A 17,585-nucleotide genomic window follows, 5' to 3' on the forward strand; every position below is an offset into this window, starting at 1 on the left:
CTGGAGCTCAGAGAGGAAGGGTCACTCTGCAGGATCCTAACCGGGTCTTCTTGCTCCAGGTCCTGGGGAGGCCTGGCACCCCCAGCACTGCTCCTTCCTGGATGCGGCTGGATACCTGGAGAGGAACTGTGCTGCTCTCTGCCTCTATTTCCTGGGCCCTGCAGCCTACTCTGGATGGTCTACGTCTTCCTGAGCAGGGAGGGGCAGTGTGTGCCAGCTTCCAGCTCTCGGGCCAAGGCCCCTGGCCTGCGGAGCTGGTCTCTTGCCCTGGCAGCCCTGGAAAAGCAATTTGGGCATGTGCTTCTGTGGGTGGCCAGCCTGCTCCCACCTGTACTTTACATGCTTTGTCCCTGAGTTCTCATCATAGCCAGGAAGGTTGTCTCTATCCTCTCTAGATGAGGAAATTGCCCTGGGTCACACAAGTATTTGTACCTAGGCCTGTGTGACCCACATCTGGGCTCTGAACTGGTGCCATATAGCCTAGCCCAGTGGCTGCGACAGCCGGAGTGTAATTGTAACCCCTAAACCCTCGGACAAATGGCTGCTTCCTCCCGAGAACCCTGTTGCTGTTGGCAGCATCCTGGTTTTCCAGCTACCCACTGTTGCCAGGACAGAGCTATCTTTCCTCTTCCGCCATGTCTACTTCTCTCCCCGCTAGACCTATTTAAATCACCTTCCTTTCTCTGCAGCCTGAAGCACGAGGCCTTGCCTTCTTTGTCCAGTCATTTGGCTATTGCTCTGGATCAGAGGACAGTTCTTTATCAAATGCTTTTTGAGCGCTCAGTCTGGTCAGGGCGGGGTGGGAGCCAGGCACCATGTTAATTTTTTTATTCTTCAAACACAGAGAGCCTCCAACGGGGTTTGCTGAAGGGAGGAAGGAAGGAGGGAGTGAGGAAGATAGGATAGAACAGAAGGAGGGAGAGAAGGAGGAAGGGAGGGAGACTTTTGGGTCAGACCTTGGTTTACCCCTCACAGTCCAAGAGCAGACTTGGGCTCAAGCCTCTAACCTGCTGGGTAGCTGAAAGAAAGTTGATTGACCGCTCAGTTTCTTCCGGTAAATGGGATTGATAATAGTTCCAACCTCAGAGGGCATTTGGAGCAAGTCAATGCTTGTGCATTTTGCCCTTGTGGGAGCCCAGCATACAACAGGTTGTCAAGTTTCTCAAGCGAGTGAATGTGATAAATTGAGTCCTTAAGAATGACTAGCACTTGCCAGATGGATAAGGAGGCAGGCACTGGAGGGAAGGAGTGAAAAAGGCATCACAGGCAGGAGGTGTGGTGTGGATGGAGCACTGGTTATGGGAAGGGAGGGATGCAGGACATGAGGCTTTGGGCCAGCAGAGGCAGGTCAAGGCAGAGCCTCACCAAGATGGACCACATTGGGGTCTACCTCCTGGAGCCCCCCTTCCTAGCTGGGTGATGCCAGGTGAGCCCTTCTCTCAGGGCCTCCGTTTCATCACCTGTGAAATAGAACATCTTAGCATTGCTCTGCGGTGCCAATGAACTCAGTGGTGGGTGCAAATGTCCAGCACCCAGTGCCAGGCACATAGTCAGCCTTATTGAGCCTGAGTGTCCATTGCCAATCCCTGCCTTAGCAAAGGCACTTTCTTTTCCCTGCAATGTCTCTTGTCCTCTGTCCTGCTGAAGAACTCCCCTGGCCCTGGCCCTGGCCCTGCCTCTGGCCTCTGTCAGGCCCCCTCTCTGAGCGCCTACACCTCACCAAATCCTCCTACCTTCTGTGGTTTTCCTTGGTGCCTTCCCAGGATGCTGCCAGCCCCTTAAGGGCAGGGGCCACCTTTGTATCTTCCTCTCTGAACATAGCAGGTGAGCACCCAGGACCCTGTGCTGATTGGAGGAAGGAGCAGCATGTGGTAAGTTTGAGCAGAAGGGCCTGGAATCCAGAAGGAGGAGGAAGAGGAGGAAAAAGCCACTTTTGATGGGAGGCTCAGGGAGGTGGCATGAAAAGGTCAGGGCTGAATGAAGAGGGTTAGCTGAGTGGAGGGCGGAGCTGGTGTGACCAGAAGCCAGAGCAGGAGAGGGGCTGCTCAGGGCCTCGGTTCTCTACCTGCAAAGTGGGTCCAAGGGAGCCATCTTGCAAGGTAGTGGTGAGGATGCAGGAAGATGCCACAGCAAAGGCTAGTTCTCAGCACTTGGCCTCTCCCAACCCCAGCTTCTATTCCCAGTTTAGCATGTCAAGGTCAAGGGTATGCATTGTTTCCTCAACTGGCTTGGAATTCTTCAAGGCAGGATCCCTTTCCCTCTGTGGTTCTCCATAGGGGAAAGGAATTCCCAATAAAGCTGCATTTTTTTCTTTGACATGGGCCCACTAAGCACTGGGCCTAGTGCACACAGTAGGACCATGGAGTCAGTCCCTGGCCAGGCTTCCCAGTCCCCCATGATTCTACGGAGCTGGCTGATGAAATCCCTCATAGATTTGCCAAATGTTTATTGAGTACCCACTGTGTGCTGGCCCTGGGGGAGATAAAAGGCAGACAGGGTCCTTGATTACATAAGGATTATCTAGTCTCTACCCCTCTTCCTCTTGATGTCAAGCCTGGGCTTCCAGGGCACTGGGTGGGAGGCCAGCTCTATTCCAGGCTATATATTTTCCAGTGTGCTTTTCTTCTCTCCTCTCATGTTAGAATGGAGAAAAGCACCTTCCCAAGGCCTAAATGTGCTTGGAAGCTGTATCCTCTTTGCCTGCACTGCCATCTGAGGTCCAAACCACCATCACCTCTTTGCCTGAACAGCTGCAACAGGCCTCCAAAGGGCCCTTCCTCCCCTTCTTATCCTCCTATCCACCTCCATTCTTTCATTGTCCAGTCAGAGAACTCTCCTTAAACACGTGCATCTGTCTATTTGGCAGCTACCCACATCTATCCAGGGGCTCTCACCGCACATACCCCTAGGAGAAAAGTCAAATCCCTCTGGTTCCTACAAGGCTCTCCACAGTCTGTCACTAGCCTCCCTCACTCCCTCTAATCCTTCTTACTCCATTCTGTCCACCTACCGCTCAGACAGTCTTATGGTATTTGCCAGTGTCATTTCCCCTACTTGAAACGTTCTCCTCTAAGCCTTGCAGCTGCTCCTTCCCACCCTTCAGGTCCCAGTGTTGGCTGTGGACAGGAGTTGGGCTGGGCTCCTAGCCGGCTGCATGAACTTGGGCAGATCATTGGACTTATCCATGCTTTTGAAATGGGGCTGTTACTGGTAACAAGTGTTAGCTATTATTATTTATACTATTTCCTCAGTGAGGCTCCCCTGGCTTCCACATGAAAAGTAGGTCCCCCCCAGTCACTTTCCTATCACCCAGTTTTCTTTTCTTTTTCTTTTTTTTTTTACAGGACTTTATTGGGGAACAGTGTGTACTTCCAGGTCTTTTTTTTCCAAGTCAAGTTGTTGCCGTTTCAATCTTACTTGTGGATGGCGCAGCTCAGCTCCAGGTCCAGTTGTTGTTCTTAGTTGCAGGGGGTGCATCCCACTATCCCTTGTGGGAGTCCAACCGCCAACCTTGTGCTTGAGAGCCCACTGGCCCATGTGGGAATCCAACCGGCAGCCTTCAGTTAGGAGGAGGGAGCTCCAACCGCCTGAGCCACCGGGCTGGCCCCCAGTTTTCTTTCCTTCACAGCACTCAGCAGTACTGAAATAATCCTGGTTATTCAACAATTTTATGCAACCAATATTTATTGCGCACCTACTATGTGCCAGGCACTGTTTGTAATTGCCATCCGATCGGACACCCAGTAAAGGCAGGGTCTCTACCTGCTTTTTTCATCCAGGGCTTCCCAGCAATGTGGCCGGCACACAGTAGGCGCTTTGCGCGTCCGGTGCGACCCGCCTGCCCCTCCCCCGCTCCAGGAAGTGCACGGGCTCAGCCGCCCGGCCGGCCGCGATGCACACTGGGAAAGCAGCATTACCAGATCCAAGATGGCGGCCAGCAGGAGGCTGATGAAGGTAAAAAAGCCATTCTCCGGCGCCGGCCGGGCCGGGGGCGGCGTCCCGAGCTCGGGGCCCCCGCGGCCGGCCCGGGCTCCTCTGGGCGCCGGCACCTGGTCTCCCACCCTGAGTGGCCCCGCTGCCCCCCCGGGCCGTGCGCGGGCAGAGGGAGCTAACGGGGCCGTCTAGGCCTCAGCCTGGGCGGGAGCTCCAGGCCGCGCTGGGAGCCGCCGCCGGCCCCTCAGCCCGCCTGGGGGCGTCCACTCCGCCCAGAGCCCGACCGGGTCCCTCTCCTCGCGGCGGCTGCCTCCCAGACCGGGAGCGGCGTTGATCGGGGGCTTCGACCGGGGGGCCCTAAACCGGGCGCCCGCGGGGAAGGCCCGAGCGCTGGAGCCCCGGCCGGGATCCCGCGCCTCGGAGCCGCCCCGCCCTGAGCTGCAGCGCGCCGGGCTCGGAGCCCCGCTCCGCCCGCCGCAGATTGGGAGGCCGGGAGGTTTAGGCTGGGGAAGGAAGGAGGAGGCCGGGAGACGAAAGTTAGGTCAGTTTTTGATGGGTCGTTTGAAATTGCGCTAGGTCTTAGCAAACTGTCGCCTTGTGACTGCAGAGTCACAAACGGGCAAGTTCCAACTCCAGGAAGGCGTGGAGTCGGCCCCGACCGCGGCGCGGTTCTCCTTCCCCGTCTCCTTTCCTACCCACCACTTAGTCATACCAATCTCCTTTCCCTGATGAAGCAGAGTGCCATTTTTGAAGGGGTGGGGGTTGGCTTCAGTCGTTCGAATCAAAACCAGCTAAAGTTTATAAATATAACTTGGTACTTTGTATCTTGAATGCAGTAGGGTGTCTTCTTGCTAATTGGCTCCTTTGATGAGGAACACAGATGCTCAACTGGTTTAGTTCTTTCTCGAGTGTGTTTGCCGGCGTCCTCCGGAACCGACCTCGCCAACATTTGTGAGTGGGCTGGCGGGTAGCGCTGCCGGGCTGCACCGCGCCGGAAATAAAAAAGGCCCAGAAGCTGGTTTCCTGAGGGGAGATGAAGAGCTGGGGTTCCTCCTGGGCAGAGCAGTGCTTGGTAGAACTGGAGGTTGAACTTGGAGTCACAGCTCCTGGGCCCTCCCTTCGGGGTTCTCCCTCTCGGGGAACATTTCCTTTGTTTTGTTCACTAAGGGCTGGAGACGACATTTAACTTCATAAAACTGGATTGGAAGTGGGCACAGAAGGACAGGCAGCAGACTCCAGACCGCTCTGTAGCTCTTCTCTGTCAGTGACACCACCATTCACTTAGTTATCCAGATGAAAGGACTGTTATTCACTTATTTCCCTACTCTACTCCCCAAATGCCGTCACCCTTTAAGCCTTGTGAGTTTTACTTTAGAGAGATTTCTTGTGTGTGTGCGTCCCTTCCTAATCTTACAGAACTTACTTGAATTCATACCCGTATGTCTCAGGTGCCCTCCCCCCGTCTCTGATTCCTCTTCAGGGACACCAGAATTCTTTTTCTAAAGTAAATATTTAGTCTTTTCACTCCTATTGAAAACCTCTGTGGTCCTGTCCTCCTCAGCAGGTACACCTAACTTCTTACTTGGTATGCAAGACCCTTCTTAGCTTGGCTGAAAGTAATCTGTTCAGCCTCCCTTCCTGCTCCTTGGTTTCCCACTCCCCTTGCACCTAAGCACAGTATCTACCTTAACTATTGTTACTATTCTTTCTTTTTTTTTTAAATTAAATTTATTGGGGTGACAATTGTTAGTGAAATTACATAGATTTCAGGTGTACAATTCTGTATTACATCATCTATAAATCCCATTGTGTGTTCATCACCCAGAGTCAGTTCTCCTTCCATCACCCTATATTCGATCCCCCTTACCCTCATCTCCCACCCCCCACCCCCCGCCCCCCCATTCTTTCTTTATTTGCACTTTTACTCAGTGCAGCTCAGTACTTCACATTCATGATCACGTTTAGTCCCTGTGAAGTAGACACTATTATTCCCATTTTGTAGATGACAAAATGGAATGCAGAGTGATTCGTTGACTTGCCCAAGTTTTCCTAGCTAGGTAGGGAGGGAGCGAGCTGTGATCTCAGTTCTGACTTCGAAGTCCCCCACTCTTACTTGCTATGTAGTCTCCCTTTGCACATGCTCTTTGCTCTACCTGAGAAAGGCTGTGTTCTCCTCACCTCTCCCTTCCCAGGAAGTCCCAGGTTCAACTACAATGCCAGTTACTCTGTGAAGCTTTCCCTCATCCCCCTTCAGAATGAGTTGTTTCCTCCTTTGTGTGACCACAGCACTTTCTTTATGTTTCTCTTTGAGCACTTGTCACAATCTGATTTGTGTTACACTTGTCTTTCCTACCTGGTTCTGACTTCCTCAAGGGCAAGGATCTTGGCCTAATTCATCCTGGTATCCCCCTAGTCTAGCCAGTTGACCCACTTTGGGGTTCCCAGGCTCCCAGGAGTCTGAGAGGGGAGTTACTATGGTTTTTTAATTTTTTGTGTATGTGTGTTTCAAAAAAGTTGGAGCTTAGAAAAAATATGTAATAAGTGAGTACTTATTAGGTACTAGATCATTTATGTAAGTTCTTTCTTTTCAATAACAAAGTTAGTGTACTGTCATTTTAATTGAGAAATAATTTTCACAAATGAGAAAACTATGAGGCTTAGTTTTAGTGTTGTCTTAAGGTGAGTAGCAGGATTGAGTGGGGAGAGATGAGATGCTAAAACTCTGGTTCCAAATCCCAAGTTCTATGCGCTTTGTCACACTGACTTCTTTCTTATTCCAAGGATGCATGGAAGAGTATGTCATTCCTTGAGATGGAAATTCTGTCAGTTCAGTTGGGGGAATGCTGGTTACATGATGTTGATTATTGTCTCTGAGATTCTATATTTAAACCTGGTTAGTTTAAACAACAACAAAAAAGATTGATGCAGGTTGATCAATACATGGGGCGGAAGTAATAAAAAGGATTTTTGATGTTGAAAAGTAAACAGATGTTGAATAATAAAATGGATTACACCTTAAAGAACTTTAGATTTCCTAAAAAACTATTTTCCAGGACTGAACTCAGAATCAGATTTCTTTGTAACAATGACTGACTGTTAGAGTGTAAAATATATTATTAAAAGTAGAGTGATTTGCATGTATCAGGCTGAGTTATTTTAGACAAAGTGAGTATCATAAAGTCTTTAATTTAAAAAAACATTTGCCAAAAGGATTAGCTTTTTTCAGAACCCTTTTTAGGAATTAACAGTGTTAATAAAACATTAAATACATTTTAATTTGCAAGCAGCTAATTCAGCATTGATGGCAACTACCAGATTGTAACCAGTGCTTCAATCAGGAGGGAAATAGCTACAAAAGTGAAACCTGTAGGTGTGGCTAAGGAAATTGATTGCAGTTTGATCATTTCTTTTCAGCATTTCAATTGCACACATCTCCCCACAGGGACCTTCCAGCCAAGTATCTTCTCAGAAGGGCTTTCTCAGTGGGGAAATTTGTGAATTTAAGAGAGGGATGACATTTTATTAGTTGTTATGATGTAATTGTTGAGATTTGTAGCAGTCTTTTAATGCTATTTAACTAATGTCCATATTGATATACTTTTAGTCCATAATCACATGTGAATGGGTAGGAGGATTCCCTAAATAACAGTTCAGTCCTTGGAATTCATTGTACTAAGCAATGAACTAGTTTGCTTTTGAGTACAGGTTTATATTCTGTGAGGTTGGGTAACTAACATGATAGAACAATGTGTCTGGTACTAGTGTATCATGTGTGTCAAGACGTGAGGGGAATTTTACAAATGATGTTATGATGGGGTTTTAGGAATTAAGAAAAGCGTTTCATTTTTTATCCTAAATTCATGCATCTCAGTAAATTGGGACTATTTCAACTTCCCTTAATGATATCTTTTGTAAATGTTTTTCTATTACGAGATAATTGGGACAGGCCCTGGGAAAGAGTATACTTAGTTATTGCAATATTTTGTACCTTTTCTTAAGATTTATGCTAGAACAAAAGCACTTGTCTTGGTGTGCTTGGACCTTTTCTGATCTTGTTATAGCTGTAAAGAGGCTGTGGATTCTCTGTTTTATTGTGCCAGGTCTCATTCCATTGAAAAGTATCACTAAATATTCAGGATATTTCTGTTTTCTTTGCTGCAACAGTCAGTTAGGAATTAAAGCTTGGAGAACTGTGGAGACATCCCTCCTGAGCCAGGCTCTGTATCTAACCACCTTGAAAGATTTCCTTTGAGTGGCACAGAGATCTATAGGCGGTTACGTCTAAGTTCATCCTGTGCCCTGCACTTCTGTCTTACCTCACTGAGGTGATGGTCCACTTGTCTACTCAGTCGCCCAAAGAAGAACCTGGGGGAGCCCATCTTGCCCCTTCCTCCCACATCTAGCCACTTGCCAGATTCTGCTTAACTATGTATGCCTTTATTTCTGTTCTTTGCCTGTCTTTTCCCCATCTCCACTGCCAAGCCAAGTTCAGGCCATTCCCATTGGTGGTGGGACACTTGCATCAGATTCCTCAGTGGTTTCCTCTTATTCCTCACTGGTAAGTCTGTCCTCATCCCTGCATAATTCCAAACCGGCAGTGTATCCAAGAGTAGTGCACATGCCCAGGCCTTGCGCACAGTAACTGGAACCAAATTGAGTAGGTCAGGACTCTGCACTTAAAAATCCATGTTCCTTCAAGGTCTGGCCTTGCCAGTCGTTTCTATTCCCACTTGCCAGTGGAATCCCCTGACAAGGCATGCTTTGCACGCCCTGGGCCTTTTGATGGGCTTCCCGGGGTCTTCTCTGCACCAGGCTAACTTCTTGTCTTTTAAGACTCAGCTCAAGGGGCACCTCTTCTGGGCTCTGCCCTTGAGGAGCTCAGTAAGGGAGAAGAATGGCACGGACCTAGAACAAAGAGATCCTGGTCTGCCCACTAATGGATATATGCCAGCTGAATAGGGGAGTCCAGGGGAGGGAAAGACCCTCTGACATGGAGAAGGGGGTGGCCCATCAGAGAGAATAGCGTTTCTGTAGCTGAAGAGGAGAGGGCCCTAGTAACCTCAGAACGGATGTGGGCAGTGGTGCTGAGAACCCCAGTAACAATCTACCCATATGGCTGCATGTTCTGACCTTGTGCTGTCCCCGCCTTAGGTTTTAGTTTGGCCAGCCCCTGGGGTGCCTTCCAGAAGCACCAGGTAACTGGCTTGGTTTCACTCTAGTTTGGCATGCCCAGCACACCTGGTCCTCCAGAAGGAGCCCTCCCTTCCTGTGCCCTGGTAGGGCTGAGTTCTCCGGCCAGCCTCTAGAAGAGCTGCCTCCCCGTGCAAGGCATCACGGAGGGAGATGCTGATGGATTTAAGGACAGATGGCAGAGAGGTGCCATAGCTTTTCAGTTGAGGAATCAGATGTATCCTGTCCCTTCCTGCAGCATCCAGAAGTGGCAGGCTGCTCACTTGTGAGGGCTTTTGCCTATGTGTTCTCCTCTGGCAGCCTCATCCTGTCTGTTCTTGAGGGTGTTGTTAAGCTTAACCCTCTTCCCAATAAAAGACAGGGGTGCAGGAAAGGGTCTTTCATTCAGGGCAAAGCTACTGTGTTTCCCTGAAAATAAGACCTAGCCGGACCATCAGCTCTGATGCGTCTTTTGGAGCAAAAATTCATATACCCAGTCTTATTTTACTGTAATATAAGACCGGGTCTTATATGATATAGTATAAGCCTGGGTCTTAGGTCTTATTTTCGGGGAAACGTGGTATTAAGGGAGAATACAGCTTCGTGTTTAAGAGCTCAAGTTCTGGAGTTTGAGTCCTGGGCCTGTAGCATCTCAGCTGGGTGAACTTGGGGCCAGTTACTTAACCTCTCTGTGCAACTTCCTTTGTAGGTGAAGGTTAAATGAGTTAATATATATTAAGTGCTTAGAAGAGTGTTTGGCATGTGTTAAGTGTGAGATACATACAGATATTATTACTGGGAATAAGATAACGTTCCAGGGAGGTGAGGAGAGCGGCCTGGGGGGAGGGGAGGGTTTGAGGGATTGATAGCCAGGGTGCTGAAGAGGTGGATTGAGCCCAGGTAGGGGTGGGTCTGCCTGAATGTGACCTCATCACGGAGACAGAGCCCATTCTCTTACTTGCAGCGCTCTCCTGCCTCTTGAAGTAACCTGTTCTTAGGGTTAGTGAAAGGTTTACCGAGACAATTGTATGAATGTGTCTTTGTTTAAAAATGTTTACTTTCTCCAACAAAATCAAAAAGCTCTGGAAGTCAGAATTTGTCTTCCTAGTTTCTCAGAATCTCGCCCCATGTATTTCTTTTATTTTTCTGTCCTGAATGTACACACACTGCAGCGACAGTCACTTTGTCCAAAGATGGGTCCAGGTATTAACGGAAGGCACCAAAAGGTGCTGAGCTGGGAGGTAAGGGTGGGGCTTGTTTTTTTGTGTGTGTTTTTTTTAAGATTTTTTTATTGGGGAAGGGGAACAGGACTTTATTGGGGAACAGTGTGTACTTCCAGGATTTTTTTCCAAGTCAAGTTGTTGTCCTTTCAATCTAAGTTGTGGAGGGTGCCGTTCAGCTTCAAGTTGTTGTCCTTTCAGTCTTAGTTGTGGAGGGAACAGCTCAGCTCCAGGTCCAGTTGCCGTTGCTAGTTGCAGGGGGCACAGCCCACCATCCCTTGCGGGAGTCGAGGAATTGAACTGGCAACCTTTTGGTTGAGAGCCCACTGGCCCATGTGGGAATTGAACCGGCAGCCTTCGGAGTTAGGAGCATGGAGCTCTAACGGCCTGAGCCACCAGGGCCGGCCCCGAGGGTGGGGCTTTTGAAAAAAAAAAAAGCTCTTTGAGTAAGTAGTTGCAGTCCCCAAAATAATGTTGCCTTTTGTCTTTTCTTTCAACCTTGAAGCAGAAAGTTAAGACAGGTTGCTTCTGGTGTCTGTTCTGTTTCTCCTCCTGGCCCTCGCCACAATCTTTAGAATTTCAGAGCCGCGAGGGGCCCCTTGACAGATAGGAGGCTGAGGTTTATCGGGTGCCACCCACGGTCTAGCAGTGGAGCCAGGTGCACTCACAGCCCAGCTCTCTGTGCTCTCAGGGTCTTGCCCCTGCTTTTCACATGGCTACTCTTGGTTTTGAAGGAGGGTAGGAAGATTCATTTTAGGTCAGGTGGTGGTTTGGGTTCTGTTCTTTTGTCACATTTCCAGATCTCTGTGGATTATAGTTTTCTGTACTTCATTATCTTGTCAGATTTTGCTTCCACTTACTAGCGTAGTTCAGCAGAAGGTTGAAATACTGTGGACAACCGCTCCAGCCCAGCAGGCATATTTGCCACCAAAGCAGCCACTGACATCAAAGCCAGTGCTCATGGCGCTGCTGTCCATCTTTCTGAGAGGACATGCTACCTGACTCTGTCACGGGATGAGGGAGAGGGTACCACTCAGAAGTTGCGCCCTCAGCCCTTTTTGAGATGGGTTGCAAATGTCTGCCTCACAGCGCTGTACCTGTTAGTAAGAAACTCAGCACATGAAAACTAAACTTACAGAAGGATTCACCGTGTGTTTTACACAAGGAATTGTTGTTCTCACTTGTCCTGTGTCAGGCTCTGTGTCATTGGGTCAGACTTGAAGAGGCTGTGTCCCAGCCCTTGAGCTTCTCAGTCTGGTGAGGGCTGCTGGGCTCTGGAGTGTGGGATGTAGGTGGAGAATGCCGGGCACACCCATGTTCGGATGGAGACAGAAATACATTCCAGGAGCGAGGCTGGTGGCCGGAAGCTGACTGCATGAAGCTGGCATGACAGCCTTCTCAGCTGTAGCCGAGGCCTTATGTTTAGACTTACAGGATTGAATTACATCGAAGTCATGATTTAGTGTCATTGCCACTGGTTGCTTTGTGTAAGCTTGGAAAGTGCATTTCTATCAAAGTTAGTTACTTTGATACAGCCACCCCAAAGCAGGGAGGAGCTCTTTCAAATTACTAATGTCCTACCAGTTGTGTAGCTGGTATTTGAGAGTGATTCTGTACTTGGATTTAAGGCTGATTTGTGTCATTTTCCCTCAGACATCCGGCTCCATCTGCCAGGTTTCCTTTTGCCGGGCCAGAAGGAGCCTAGAAACATTCCTTGCACAACATAAACACTCGCTGTGAAGGGCTAGGGCAAATACTGTCTACGTTCATGCTTTTGTCATTACAAGTCGTGGAAAGTGCTATTCCAGAGCAAGCCAAGCCTTCCCAGAATCCTGCTCCAGAAACAGGAACCGTGTGGTGCCCGTTTCCAATGAAAGTGTTCACCACCCTAACCCACTGCTTTGTGTGCTGAGATGTTCACAAAGGAGGCATTCTGGCTCTGGCTCCCATCCTGGCCCTGCCCTGTACAAGGTCTGTGACGTGGGCCTCTCAGCCTTGGCTTTCCCGTCTGCAAAGTGAAGCTAATGTGGGGTGTCGTGAGCTTCCAGTCATATCCTATGTACTGTTCATTGTAAACACCGCTTCTCGCCCTTTTCTGTCTGCGGGTTTTGCTCCTGCTTTTCATGTGGCTGCTTTTGGTGCACGCCTCTTGCACCAAAGCCATACGGCTTCCCTAGTATCTCTCCATGTCTGTTCTTTGTTGGGATTTTGAAGCTGATGCCCCCCAGAGGGGAGTGTGGTGGTGATGTGCCGTTAGTTAGCAAGCATCCGCCTTACATTTCATTTCTTTTTTAATTGAGATCAAGTCATTTCTGAAAGTTTGTGCTAACAGCAATAACCATATTCATTTCTAAATAAGACCCTGTGAGTTCTGGTAATAGGCTGTTGATGACACTGTCTTAGATATTAACAAACATGGTGACATGATTGTGGAAGGGAGTGAAACATTAGTTCAGTACCTACTAGGGTGCTAAGTGTTAAGCACTATATAACTTTAAAAAAAAAATTTCTCCTTCCGTTTTTTTCTTTTTTTAAAAAAAATTTTTGTTGTGGAATATTGGAACAGTGTGATTCTCCAGGGCCCATCAGCTCTAAGTCATTGTCCTTCAATCTAGTTGTGGAGGGCGCAGCTCACTGGCCCATGTGGGAATCGAACCCACAATCCTGTTGTTCAGAGCTTCTGCTCTAACCAACTGAGCCAACCGGCCCCCACCCCCCATGTAACGTTTCTTGTAATTCTCATTAGGGCCTGTGAAGTAGGTTTCCTACCACTTTTCAGGTAAGACTATACACTCCATGGAGCTTCAGATGGTGTGAAGGGTGGGGCCAGGGGTTGCTGAGCCCAGGACTGTCTGACTCCAGAGGCCTCTGCTTTTTCTAGTCCATTGACAATTTGGCAGCCGTTGAAGCAACCATCTGCCAAATCAAAATGTTATTTCTATGTGTAATATATAAAATAAATGTAGAAGAAAATGGTTGGGGATTGGAATACTCTGATTCTGTTGCCTATAGGAATCTTCAGAACAGAGAACAGTAAAATGAACAATATAAGCCACAATCAGCATTCACTTTTTTAAAAAAAAGTTCAGAACTTACATTGCTTCCACGTGCCTGGCTCAGTGGGATGTGATAGCACTTTTAGAAGCTTACTTCTAGCTGTGGAAATGACACTACATTAATCAGGGCCTCAGTGTCTTCCTTGCTAAAAAGTTCGGGTTGGATGCATGTGGTGTTTCTTAAGCAAGGGTGCACGTCACCATAACCTGGGGGTCTCCGGGCACAGTGCTTAGCCGCACTCCGGAAGTTCTGATTCTGCAGGTCTGGGGTGAGGTCTGGGCACCAGTCAGTCTTTCCGTCTCTCCACTCTCCTTCCAATCCCTGCTCCTAACCCCAGTCCCGACCCCGACCCTGACCCCCGCCGCCGCAAATGTAGGTATTGAGCAGTTCCCCAGGGGCTTGGGCCCCACACCCTGATAGGGTCCCCAAAGTGAGTAATTGCTCCATCCATACTCGCTTTCCAGCTGCTTCCCTGACACTCCCAGTGATTTCTTCTTCCGTGTCTCTGAATATGTTTCCCACACACAGATGCTTGTTCTCTTCATCTGGAGGTTCCTCTTTCCCCGTTCTTCACGGCCCTCTCAGCGTCTCTTCCACAAAGCTGTTACCCTCTGCCGTTGTCTGCCGGGCCTCCCCTGCTCTGACCTGCAGGATCTTAGAGCAGCGCTTCTCCACTCTCTTAACCCAACCTCAACAGCCAAGAAGATGGCCTTCAGCTTTACTTCCTGTAGTTCTTTAGGGGCACAATGCATCTTTTTTCATTTCGCAAATGTAAGATTACAGGATGATACGGAATATGCTTTTGAAAATTACAAGCACCCTCTACCTTGTGACTTGTTGGTCCAGAGCATTGACATCTGAAGCAGCCCAGACGTTCACAGCTGATTTTTCCTCTGTATGTCTGTCTCGATTTCTTAAAGAGGACCATGGCCACGCACTAGTTAAGAGTCACTGGCTCCAGAGGGTTCTCAGGCCATGCGTGAGGCTTACCCTGGGAGATTTTGAACAGTCACTTTTCCAGGCCCCATCGTAGCGCTCCAAAGAAGAAAAGCACTTGGTTAAATACTTTGCCCAAACTCGGATGCATACGTCTGAGTTGTGTGACCGAGTGCTGGCTGTGTACAGCTGTCTCCTCCTCTCCTCTCAGGATTGGGCTAGGCTTCGTGCAGGACTCGGAGCCTGCGCGCCCGCGGGGGCCAGGGCCATCTCCTCTGTTAGTGCCTGCAGAGCTGTTAGGCAGCGGTCCGTTTCTGCCACGTGCCATACTTGGGCCTGGAATGGGCATCAAGCTCTGAGCTGCAGTTTGGGGAATGAGCTTTGCAGCATATCCAGGCTCTTTCAGGTCCCACAATACGCTGAGACTCACCTCTGGGCTCCGAGACTGACCTGTTTGTGAGAAACGTTGCTTTTTCTCCCTCCCCGCTTACCCTGGCTGGGAAGACTGCTCTCCCCCTCCCCCGCTGGGAGAAGGAACGTGCAAGTTGGCTAGTTCTGCTTTCCCTTTTGCTCTTCTCTTTCCCTTTTGCTTCTTCTCAAGCAGTTTGTCAGCATTGCGCCATCAGCCCAGAGCAGCTGACTGGGGGGACTGCTTCTTGGCTCTGAGCAGAACTGAAACAAACCTTTGTGGGGCATATTTTGTAAGCGCCTGTCCTTGGCTTTGGTCATTCTGACTATTCTCTCACACTTTTTCTTTGTCAGGTCTTTTCATCATCCGTCATTTGAAATTTGAACTCTGAATTTAGATTGGTTTCTTTACATTCCTTCCCAAGTTCTTCATTCTCAGGATCACTCTGTTATCGGGGTGCAGTTTTGCTTGAGGGTTTGTCAGTCCTCTTGAGTTACCTTGCCTTTTCGAGTCTCAGACCTTCAGATGAACCTGTCGTTCGTCTGTATGACTCAAATCCGTCTTCAAGTTGTTCTCCTTGCTAGAGACATGATTGGCATTTCAGGCTGACCAGTTCTTGTCTGCAGGACCATCTTGTGCAATGCAGGACTTGTAGCATCCCGGCCCCTGATTGAGCCAGTGGTTCTCAGCGGCTGGGGCTCTCGAGGACATGGGGAAATCAGGGTGGGGTATTATCACAATGCGTGGCATCTCATGGGCAGGGCTAGGGATTCTCAAGTGCAGAGGCTGGCTGGGTGCCGGCCCCACCCTGTTGAGAAACACTGTTCTAGGGGGCTGTCCACATTCCCTCGGGATTACGGGCTTGCTTGTTTGTTTGTTTGCCTTCTCCTTCGGCCTTATAATCGGTTCCTCCTTGTTGGTTAGAATTATGCAACGGAGGTTGCCTCTTCTGCCTTTGGTGAGCTTAAGTAACTTGACAGTAAGATAAGGTGAGCTTTACCCAATGACTGCCCTTTGGGTTCCCTGAGCCTTCTAGTCCTGCCACCATTGGGTGCCACCCCTTTGTCCAGGGGAGGTGTGGCATCCTCCCCCCACAGTATGGCTTTTGTCTTTGTTCACCGGTGCCCTCCCTGCACCCCTGCGCACAGTAACCACGCGTTCTTCCCTTTCTCTTGAGCAAGGTCGTTTTTCAGTGCCATGTTACAGTTGAGTCCCATCTTGCCATGTTTTTGTATTAATGATTATTTTGCAATTTACCTTCTTGTGTTTATCACCCATACTTCATGTTGTTAGTATGTGGATTTCTGAAGCCATAAAGAATAGTTAATATATCATTTTAAATTTTGTTTTCTTCCCATGAATATTGAATATATTCTCTGTTGCTTCTTCTTTTTTGATTGTCTAAGTTCTATCTAGAATTTTTTTCCCTGTGCATTTTTTTTTTTTAAAGATTTTATTGGGGAAGGAGAACACAGTGTGTATTTCCAGGGCTTTATTAGGGAATAGTGTGTTTCTCCCAGGACCCATCAGCTCCAAGTCAAGTTGTCTTTCAGTCGTAGTTGTGGAGGGCGCAGCTCAGCTCCAAGTCCAGTCACTGTTTTCAATCTAGTTGTGGAGGGCGCAGCCCACCATCCCATGCAGGAGTTGAACCAGCAATCTTGTTGAGAGCTTGCGCTCTGCGCCCTAACCAACTGAGCCATCCGGCCGCCCCTCCGGAAGCTCAGTGGCAGCTCGTTGTCTTCAGTCTAGTTGTGGAGGGTGCAGCTCACTGGCCCATGTGGGAAGTCAACCAGCAACCCTGTTGCTCAGAGCTCGTGCTCTAACCAACTGCGCTGTCCAGCTGCCCTTCCCTGTCTGCATTTTTGATAGTTTGGTAGGACACACTCCTTAAGGGACATGATATCGTAAGTCTCTAGCTAGAAATCTTGCTCTAGTATCTTGAGCCAAGGATGAGAAAATCAAACTATATTGAGAGCCCTTCCCATCCCAGAGCCTTTTTTCCCTCTGCAAGCCCCAGCTTCCCACCTGTTCACTAACCTGATCTTTAAGCAAGTGTTTGACAAAGCACGACCATGAGCTTCTTCTGGGGGTCCCTGCCCTCACGGAGCTTACATTCTGTTTGGGGGTGCGTCAGAGTGGTAGTGTGGGTGTGAGGCCTGTTCTCTTTCCTGAATCAGTCCAGGCTACATTATACCTTGGTGAGCATTCCCGATGAGTCCCAGGTATTCGCAGGAAGACCTGATGGTAGTTGGCAGAGGGAGTGGTCTCTCAGATCCCATGTTTTCCTCCTGCAGGTTCAGGAGGAGGGGCCAGGCCACCCTTTCCCCTGTTACAGCGGTCACAACCATTGCTGCTAGCGTCTTGCTCCATCAAGCTGAACATCACTTAGAAATGAACTCATCTCTCAGTGGCAGCGGCTCTCTCCTCTCACTGTGTAGCTTCTTAAAAATCCCCTTTCAGACTCCACCCCACACTTGCTGACCCAGAATCCTGGGCCGAGGCCCAGGCCTGGACAATGGTGGTGGGCAGCTAGGGTTGACAAGCAGCAGCGCCCTGTGGGAAGACACCTGGGCCTGTCGCCTGCCATGAGGTGCCCGTGTGTCAGCTGCCTCTGGCACATGTTCATTCGACGTGCTGTCCTCAGCCCACTTCATGCCAGGCACACCGTACATCCTGTAACCTAGAGTCTGTATCACTGGCTCCATTCCCCTTCCTCGGGAGCTATGTCCCGGGTGCCTTGTAAACTGCCGGCTGTGTGATGGGAGGAAGGGGTCTGGACTGGGAATGGGCTTTGGGGCTTGACTGGGAGCTGATTCAGGGCCTCCCTGCCGTTGCTGAGCCGCAGCACCGAACGCGGAGGG

The 17,585-nt window shown here is 49.3% G+C and overlaps 1 protein-coding gene across 4 annotated transcripts in view; it reads left to right on the forward strand.

Moving 5' to 3' along the window:
* Positions 1-3,811: 3,811 nt before the first annotated feature.
* UBE2L3 (ubiquitin conjugating enzyme E2 L3) overlaps positions 3,812-17,585 on the forward strand; it is a 50,896-nt gene continuing 37,122 nt past the window's right edge. For 2 of the 4 annotated variants that reach the window (XM_074321012.1, XM_074321013.1), the window contains exon 1: positions 14,070-14,150. In XM_074321012.1, the coding sequence (XP_074177113.1) occupies positions 14,085-14,150 (66 nt within the window). In that variant the 5' untranslated portion in view covers positions 14,070-14,084. Of the gene's footprint in view, positions 3,955-14,069; positions 14,151-17,585 lie in introns of those variants that run through there. The other 2 variants (XM_019710165.2, XM_074321014.1) reach the window with 2 other exon arrangements.

This window comes from Rhinolophus sinicus, linkage group LG16 (genome assembly GCF_036562045.2).
Source record: "Rhinolophus sinicus isolate RSC01 linkage group LG16, ASM3656204v1, whole genome shotgun sequence".
Taxonomy (NCBI): Eukaryota; Metazoa; Chordata; class Mammalia; order Chiroptera; family Rhinolophidae; genus Rhinolophus; species Rhinolophus sinicus.